General features: G+C 35.1%; 3 protein-coding genes and 1 non-coding gene across 4 annotated transcripts; 2 read left to right on the top strand and 2 right to left on the bottom strand.

Annotated features, from left to right (window-relative positions):
* Nucleotides 1-1,092: 1,092 nt before the first annotated feature.
* On the bottom strand, nucleotides 1,093-1,166 carry WICANDRAFT_t61. Its single transcript has one exon. It is a non-coding gene; the product is annotated as a tRNA-Ile (tRNA).
* A 2,449-nt stretch (nucleotides 1,167-3,615) lies between these two features.
* Nucleotides 3,616-3,894, bottom strand: WICANDRAFT_23713 (heat shock factor family protein; the record flags this gene model as incomplete). The annotated part of the gene is made up of 1 exon (XM_019181001.1): nucleotides 3,616-3,894. A coding segment is annotated over one exon (279 nt), but the record flags the coding sequence as incomplete, so codon positions are not given.
* A 2,295-nt stretch (nucleotides 3,895-6,189) lies between these two features.
* WICANDRAFT_29958 (uncharacterized protein) lies at nucleotides 6,190-7,446 on the top strand (the record flags this gene model as incomplete). The annotated part of the gene is made up of 3 exons (XM_019181671.1): nucleotides 6,190-6,279; nucleotides 6,338-6,580; nucleotides 6,682-7,446. 3 exons carry the CDS (start codon nucleotides 6,190-6,192, stop codon nucleotides 7,444-7,446), a joined length of 1,098 nt encoding a protein of 365 aa, XP_019039481.1.
* Nucleotides 7,447-8,792: 1,346 nt separating this feature from the next.
* Nucleotides 8,793-9,263, top strand: WICANDRAFT_62837 (uncharacterized protein; the record flags this gene model as incomplete). Its single annotated transcript, XM_019183448.1, has 1 exon — nucleotides 8,793-9,263. A coding segment is annotated over one exon (471 nt), but the record flags the coding sequence as incomplete, so codon positions are not given.
* Between the last annotated feature and the right edge of the window lie 9 nt (nucleotides 9,264-9,272).

Genomic DNA, 9,272 nt, shown 5'->3' with positions numbered 1-9,272 from the left:
TTCTTGATTTGCATCATTATTTGATCCTTTGAAGAGTTTAAACCATGATTTTAATCCTTCAATCTCAGATGGTGTTAACAGTCTCACAATATCTAGTGTAAAACTATAAGCCAATTTGGGTTTTTCAAAATGTCTTTCAATCTTTCTTGGTATCTTAATGGCTGGCAAGATTCTAAATAAGATATCTTCAATATTGATATAATTTGTTTCAACATGTAGATCTCTTAATTCACCACCTTTGAAGAATTTCTCGAAAACATCCTGTTTCTTGAAAATATTGTTAAAAGCTCTTTCAAAATTGCCATTTAAAAAATCAGTCCAAGGAAATGATTTGTATAAAATCTCTTTTCTTTCAAATCCTTTATCCCATGTTGCCCAGTTCTTGTAATTCAAATCATTCATAAAGTCCACCTCATCAGCAAAGAGAGTTGTGAAACACAAAGCTAACCATTGAAGTAATTCTTTGTTGTGTATTTCAACTGGTCCATCACCAACAATTGTATGAAAAAGAATTTTTGCCCTTTTTCCATCAAGTTGATTTAATAAGTCCATGATCTCAAAACCACCATGTATAGTCATCATTTTTAATTTTTCAACACTAACCTTATTCTTAAAATGAGCCTTTTGGATCATATTATCTAGAGTTTTAATCTGATCTTCACTTAATGGATTGTGTGGATCTCTCCCATAAATTTGTGACATGATGTAGATATTCATCAATTCAGCTCTTATATTCAACGGGACATCAGCTAATAGTGGGTACCATAATTGCTTCTGGATTTTTCCAAATATTTCTTCCCAATTACTTTCTCCATTAATTGAGATACCTAAAAATTTTATTGCAGATGCTTTTTCCAATGGTGTAACCTTTATAGCATTATCTTTATACTCTTCTTTATATTCTTTTTCCATCCATTTTCTCAATGTAACGATATTTGACTTGTCCAAATTAATTTTCATATTTGAAACATCTTTTTTTTTTTAACAGACAACGTTCTTATATTTCTAATCTTTTCTAACTATACAAGTACTTCCATTAAGTTCATTTTCCAAATTCACACATCTTCATGCTTTTAAATGAGTTTTGGTATCTGGTCCCTAGCAGGATCGAACTGCTGATCTTGGCGTTATTAGCACCACGCCTTAACCAACTGGGCCAAGGGACCGGATTTATGCGCTTTAAAAATACCAGATTAAATTGTTAGTATTTTACTTGATTACATAAGCCAAATTGTATTACCTTGGATCGTAAACTACAAGAAGAAAAACATTGAAATGATAGAAAACAGTTGTGACACAGCTTTATTAGCTTTTTTTGATGCATCTAAGATTCAATTAGAATCACAAATTAGAGTGCAATTTTTTTAGTGAATTTGTAAATGAGTATAAGTGAAATAAACGTTATTGTATACAAAAAAAAAAAATTGTAAATTACAAGAAGAAAAATATTGAAATGATAGAAAACAGTTGTGACACAGCTTTATTAGCTTTTTTTGATGCATCTAAGATTCAATTAGAGTCACAAATTAGAGTGCAATTTTTTTTTTTAGATAAGTGAATTTTTAAATGAGTATAAGTGAAATAAACGTTATTGTATACAAAAAAAAAACTACAAGTTATGGTAGTATAACGAATAATTTGAATTAAGCTAAGGAGTTATAGTGGGTGTGTTAAATCTGTACAGGTATCATGCTTTTCGATGCAAGTACTTACTTGAGTATTAAGGGTTCGAGTATAGGGCATGTAGCCGATCCAGCTTCCAGACGTAATTTGACTTTATGAGTTCGCTATACACAAAAAAAAAACATGATCAGCTAGAGCTGCCAACTATAATTAATCACAATATTATTATATTATAAGTGTTTCATTTTCCAGATATTGATATAAGTCAAATTATATATATATAGTCAATATTAATATTGTTTTGATCAGATTGATGTATATTCTTGCACCGCGTTACAGACCGGTCCATAGAGCTGCACAACCAACCAATATATTGGACAACTATAATATAGTACAAATATCTAATTGATTAAATAAAGAAGTAGTAAAATATAATAAATATCCCGCAAAGCGAATTGTGATGGGTCCTATTAATACTCAAGCGTTTCTTGTCTTTTTAATTGGTGGCCTTCCAGCAACAGATTCTCTTCTTGCATTTTCACTTGGATTTAATAACGCATAGACACCAGATCCAGGTTGTTGTTGCTGCTGTTGTTGAATTGACATAGGAACAGGTTGGGGTGGATATTTCCCAAAATTTTGAGGATTCATCATAGCTTCCTGTTGGTAAATTTGAAGATTCTCTTGACTTCTGTTTGGGTTAATGGCTTGAACGTTTGTGGAAGAATGTGACCTTTTTGGTTCCCTTGATGATTGATACTCTTCATCAGGCCTGGATGTGGGTACGCTTCTTGGAGGAATGTTAAAACTGAATTCTTGTTGCTTGGAATATTCTGTAGCATCATTTGAGCTATGTCTTTTTCTTATCAAACTTTCTCCCCTGATGGCATTTTGAATATTCGGTGCTATTCCTGGAAATAAACCAGGTCTTTGATCTCTTGTTAATTGATGTGGTGAATGTGATCTTTGCAAACTTCCATAATCAGGAAAATAACTTCCTTGACCCACAGTTGGTGATGTTATATTGGTATCTGGTACAGATGTTGGACCAGACATTGAACTCCTGTTGATTGAAGCTTGACTTGCTGGTGAGATAACATGTCCAGCAGCTGGTGGTGCTAAAGGATCGTATAGTATTGACATATTTCTTGATCTGGATGAGGTTGAAGATGCCTTACGATCAGTGTGAAACGGATCTTGCATTATTTGAGATGAGTTGGCTTGTCCAGGGTGCGCATTTGTAAAGAATTGCTGAGTATGTGAATGATGTTGAGGGTGGAAGTTCTGAGGTTGTTGAGGATATGGATATGGGTAAGGATATGGATAAGCTTCTGGAGTATTCGCACTGGAACCAGCAGGATTCATTTGAGATTGAGATTGAGATTGAGATTGGTGATGTGATACAGGTGGTGGTTGTGATATTCTGGAACTCATTTGATACGATGATGCAAATGATACAGAATGTTGATCAATATCTCTCGAAGCTGCTCTTTGGATAATAGAAGCTCTGAATCTAGCAATATCACCTTCAATTTCAGAGGCAGTATAGCTCCCAGCATGCTCTTTTGGACCAGATCCAGGAGATTGAAGATTCTCTTCTTCCAACTTTCTTTGAGTGATTTGCTGTGGTAACGGGCTAGCTGTTGGATGTTGTTGGGATTGTGATGTGGTTGTTTGATTATCTTTTGATTGATCCCCTTCACCTGTAGAAGTACGTACAACTTTTTGCACTAGGTCCAGTAAATAAACCATATCTAAATTTGTCTTTCTTAAATCTTCAATTGCTGTATCATACCTAAGTTGCAGTCTGGCATGTTCATGTCTTAAAGCAGCTAGATTATGCCCCAATTCTGCCAATCTAACATTTAGTACAGGGTCAACTGAAGGATCCATTGGAGCATCTGTCAATGAATTACTTCTTTCAGATATAAGGCCTTCATTATCAGATAGGTCTGTATTAGTCCCTGCTCCCTTTTGAGTATGTTTTGAGGATCTTCTTTTGATTGATTTCAAACTATCTATATCACCTTTTCTAAAGCTTCCTGAACTATGACGGAATTCCCAAGTGGTCACTTCAGAATTTTCAGTTGTATTTCCATCACTAACTTTGTGGAATCCATACATATTCAATTGACGAACAAAAGATGCAACATTAGTGTGTTTGAAATATTGAGCTAATGCTTTACTAAACTCTTCACCAGGAGTAATCACGAACGATTCATTTGTAGATGACCACCATATCAAATGCTTTAGATCATCATCTTCCAGCATATTGTAAAGCTTGTGAATGAAAACAGTATGTAATCCTTTGGTGTTTGTAGGTAATATGGTCACATCTTTCTTGACATCTTTTTGTTTCAAGTCAACATGTTTAGCCCTGTCCAGCACATGAGTTTGTTCACTTGATGAGGTTGGTGTTATTATAGGTTTTTCAAATGCTTGAGGCTCTACTGGGTTGGTCTCTATGTCTTCTGTTGCGGATACCTGTTGGATATTTTGACTTTTCTCTTGACCTGTTATTGAATTTGAATCAACGTCGACTTGACCCGGCTGCCCATTCAGGCTGGTTTGTGAGCCTTCCATTGACAAAACGAGTTTAATGGGATTAGTCTTCTTCTGTTGATATGAATGTTTGCGTGAATGCTTCTTTAGTATTTCTGAGGGGGTGAACCGAAGACCCTTATACCATAAAAAGATCAATCAAAAAAGATGCAAAATTAATCGAACAAAATGTTGATTAATGTTGAATAATATACTGAAAATATCCTCAATAGATTGAAAATGAAAGTCCGCTCTGGAGATTGAAAGAGATTCTTATGTTATATGATGAAATCAAGCAAAAACTTATTGAAAAAAGAGAACCTTGACACTATAACCTTGACTTTTCGATGATCTTTTGATTATTCAAAGACTGAGCAGCATAAGTGGTGGTCCATGAACTATGAGCTAAGGAATATTGATTTTTTCAATTTGGGCTTGAATGTGAAATAGAGTGAAAATGAAAAAATCTTTCAGAGTTTGTTTATGACAATGAAATTCTGTTATGGTTTTCTAGACGTAATCGAATTTTGAAAAAGAAGTCTTCGCACCGCAGCTTTAAAGTAAAAAAAATTGAAATAGAAAAAAAAGGAAAACTCATGGACCTAGTCTATGCCCGGCTAATAAAAACGGGCCTAATCGTGGACTATTGAAAGAGCCTAGTTTAAACATCAAAGAAGCAATAGACATTTGAAAACTAGCACGTCTACAAACAGTGCTTTAGCTAAAATCTAATTGTTTCAGAGCTCTAATTAATTATCGATTGGCTGATCTGGAGGTTAATTTGAATAAATTTAACAGAAATCAAAAGCCATCAGGTAATTTGTTTGTCCAGCCGCAGATCACCAGAAACAAGGATACCCACAATTTACAATCCCTGTGCTTAAATAATTATACTGAAAGTTGACTCCCAAAGTAGCTCTTCACATGTATGCTGTTGAAGTTTTGTGCCACTAGTAAGCTATCAATATTGTAGATGATGTTTTGCAAGACGGTTTGCAGTTTGTCGTAATTTTTGCGAAAGCACAACCTAATTTCGCAAATCTCAAAACCTCAACAATAGAATTAAAGTGTAAAGTGCATTACGGAGCCATAGATTCAATTAAGATAGACATTTTGCAGTTGTCTCTTTATGGTACAGACGATTAAAAGTTCAGCAGGATTGGTACAACTCATATATAAGTCCGTCCTCTCGAGACCAGACGATTTCAAGACCGTTAACTCTATTTCATCATGGAAAAATTGGTTCACTGTACTGAAATTCAACAATGCAACCTGAAACTGAAAAAGGAGAAATTGTTTAGCTCACCAAGTCATTGCAGATATGTCTACATTTTAATTATTGTACAATACAAACCGCTTTTACTGCATTAAAAGCCTCGAGAACAATGCTCTGGGGGATGCTCCACGTCGGATAATTCATTGCAGGAATTAGCGCTATTCATTAAACTAAACACTGTGCAAGCTCTAATATCATCGTTAGTCTAATTTTTCAATCTCGATTCTGAAACCTGGATGTTCCTGATGGAAATATCTCTTAAAAGTCAAAATCCAAGTAGTTTCACACATCATGTATGTAGTCAATTCTTCGATGCAGTGCTTGTTTGTGCTTCATTTTGTCGAATGTTTGAGAATCGGAATGAGACTTCGAGTTCATACTATCAAAGAAACAGGCTTCTGTAATTTCACTGATGTCAACCTCGACACCATTCAAGTTTCTTAAGGTACCAATTCACTTGAGCAATTGAAGAGTGAAAATAGCAAGAACTTGGAGTACGTTTAAAGCTAAAGGTCTGTGGTGCATTGGTAAGTTGGTAACTGATTCCTTGTCAATGCAAGAGAAGCTCTGGTATTCCGTTCTGAAATTTACACTAAGGATTGGAGGAGCTCAGCGTAAAACACAGAACGCACGGTTTCCCCAGAGATTGTTGATGTTTACTTTTCAATTCACTCTTTAAAAGGTATCAATAAATTGTAAACATTTATGAGCGTGGCACTTCTTCCAACTAAAGATCTGGGATATGAACGATGGAGAAAGGCAACAAAGACCGGCAAAAAGGTCTACACCTATTTATTAGCTCATTAGGACCAACATTAGGACCATGTTTAAGTGCATTGGTATGTATTTCTGTATACTTCTCGTATCTCAAGAACTGGACTAACTGATTATCTCTAGATTGCAGGTTATATTGTTGAAAGAGCAGATTGGAGATGGTGTTTCTATGTGCTATGTATGTTCAATTTTGCAATTGCAGTTGGTGGTAATTTATTCTTGAAAGAAACATATGCACCAACTTTATTGAGCAGAAAAGCTGCAAAACTTAGAAAGTTGACTGGTAATCAAAATTTACACTGTATTTATGAAGTTGCCACTGGTGAAACCACATTTGGTAAATTTTATGTTAATTTAAGCAGACCAGTAAGTATCATTTAACTGCTGAATAGATCATAGAATGAGAAAACATTGTCTATTTAGCATTCTTTGCACAAGAGACCAGAAAATACTAACACCCTATTAAGCTCTCCGTCCTTTTCAAAAACCCAATGGTTCTTGGTTTGGGTATCTTCATGGCTGTCGCATATGGTTGTTTATATATTTTAATTGTCACTTTCCCAGCTGTTTGGGGTGAAGTCTATGGTTTCGGCAAAGGTAGTACAGGGTTAATGTACTTGTCATTTTTAATTGGTTATATCATTGGTATTGTATTTTTCCAATACTCTGCTACTTGGGTCTTACACAGGCTAATTGCCAAAAACAATGGTGTTTCTAAACCAGAATTTAGATTGCCTATGTTGTTGGTTAGTGGTATAACTTTACCAGTTGGTTTGTTCTGGTATGGTTGGGGTGCTGAAAAGAAATTACATTTCATGTTTCCAGCTGTTGGTGCTGCAATTTTTGGATTTGGTCTTATCGCTGTGTTTTATTGTATTCAAAACTACTTGATTGATATGAATCCAAGATTCGCTGCTAGTTCAATTGCAGCTGCTTCTATCTTCCGTTCCTATCTTGGTTTTGCGTTCCCATTGTTTGCACCAATAATGTTCAAGAATGTTGGCTACGGTTGGGGTTGTTCCATTTTTGGATTTATTGCATTAGCTACTGGTATACCATTCCCGTTATTTGTGATTCTTTATGGTGAAAGATTAAGATTATGGGGTAATAGAATCATGGATAGAGCACAAGCTAAAAGAGATGCAAAGAATTTGGCCAGACTAAAAAGAATGCAAGAAAAACAATTGGTTCAATCTGAACAACATAAAGATGCCACTTCAGAATCATCATAATTGATAGGACATTTACATTTGAATATCTATCAGAATATACTTCATTTATCATGCATATTAATCATTTCATGATGCATCAAACATTAAACGTTTTTTAATAGTTAATTAATTTTATACCACAAGTTCAATAGAAAAGTTCATTAATATATTTGAAAAAATAGTGTAAGTGTTAGTGTTCAATTAGTGACTAATCAATTAGTTGTCATAAATAATACTCCATGAAAACTCCAAACCATGATCAACAACGTTTCAAGTACCTTCAACAACTTAAAAATTACACTCTCAATTAGTCTCAGCATGAACAAACTCAAAATCATTTAAAATTCAAACGGCATTGCTCTTCATAGATGGCTTAATACGATTGGGTGCTCAACAATATTGATTGTGTAATTTCTTGGTACGTGAAAGTCAAGACACAAACACAGTACATGTGAAAGGGTGAATGCCATAGTACATGGCGGACCGCTATATAGCTGATAGTCTAGGAACGAAGCATATAATTCACATCAGCTTTAACAGGTTTGACGGTTTGACGGTTTGACTTGGAATACCAGTGCTTTCAAAACCAATAAATATACCTATGTTTTTTCTTTCTTCATACAATGTACCAAGTTCTGGAGCTGGTTGTAGTCCAAAAGATTGATTGTATTCAATCATTTCCCCAATTCTGGAAACTGGCGCCCAGTCCAAGAAGGATTATTAATAGCATTACTTCCTTATCAAACCGATATATACTTACACGCCTACACGTCCCGCACACGATGATCAAATCGTAATTGGTCACAAGACGAAAGATTTATCCGTACCATCTTTAGTTTTGAACCCACGTTGACCTAGTAAAAACGTAGTGGAATCCCATGACAGTGGATACTAGCCTTATATGATATACGTCCACGAAACTGATCTATCTTTCATGATCAACCCCATCTAATTTATTGGGTACTATTGATTCTGGTTTTTAGCTTATCATCTATAGGCCGCGTACATCAACAATGCTTGTAGCCTAGTCAGTCATTCGGCCGTAATAATATTGTGTCTTCGGTAAAACAAGTTTAGGCCTAGTTTTCCCCCGGCAGATGAGCAGATGGCAGATGGCAGATGAAAAAAAAAGAGACAATTCGTGTCAGGTATTACATAACCAGAATAACCAATTATGCACAATTCATCAATACTCAACATTTCACATCAACTATAAGAAGAATCAAGAATCCACTAATTGTAACATTATATGTATATTAAGAGAACATCGGAATTACCTTATATACACACAGTAGAGGATATTCTGTCAGGTTAAAAGCCGAATAAAATAAAACAAGTGATCATTAAATCAACATCAACTAGAAACAATGGCTGTCACAAGAAACTCCAATAGAAGAAACACCTCTTCAACCTCTTCAACCTCTTCAACCTCTTCAACAACTAGAGTAACCAAAACCAGAAAACCAGCCAGAAAAACCAAGGCTAATCCTCGTGTTACAGCAATTGAAAACAATATTTCTGCATCACATGCTGCATCAACATCTGAAAACACACCAAACTCAACCACTTCAGAAGAAAATTTTTCAACAAATGGTGTTCAACAAGCTGCATTATCTGCACAAAATGAAAATTTTTCTAGTTCAACTGAAACGGACCATGAGACAAATGGGTCAAATCAAAATCGCACTTTTTTCCCACCACCTGGATTACCTCAACCAAATTCAGCACCATTGTTTCCTCCAGGTTTATCAGCACCTTCATCACTTCCACCGGGTTTATCTAATAATACACAACATGGAACCAATAGCACAACTTCAAACACTAATGCTGCTACTAATGTCCTCAAT

This window comes from Wickerhamomyces anomalus (assembly GCF_001661255.1).
Source record: "Wickerhamomyces anomalus NRRL Y-366-8 unplaced genomic scaffold WICANscaffold_3, whole genome shotgun sequence".
Classification (NCBI taxonomy): domain Eukaryota; kingdom Fungi; phylum Ascomycota; class Saccharomycetes; order Phaffomycetales; family Wickerhamomycetaceae; genus Hansenula; species Hansenula anomala.
This window is presented reverse-complemented; position numbering and strand designations above follow the sequence as displayed.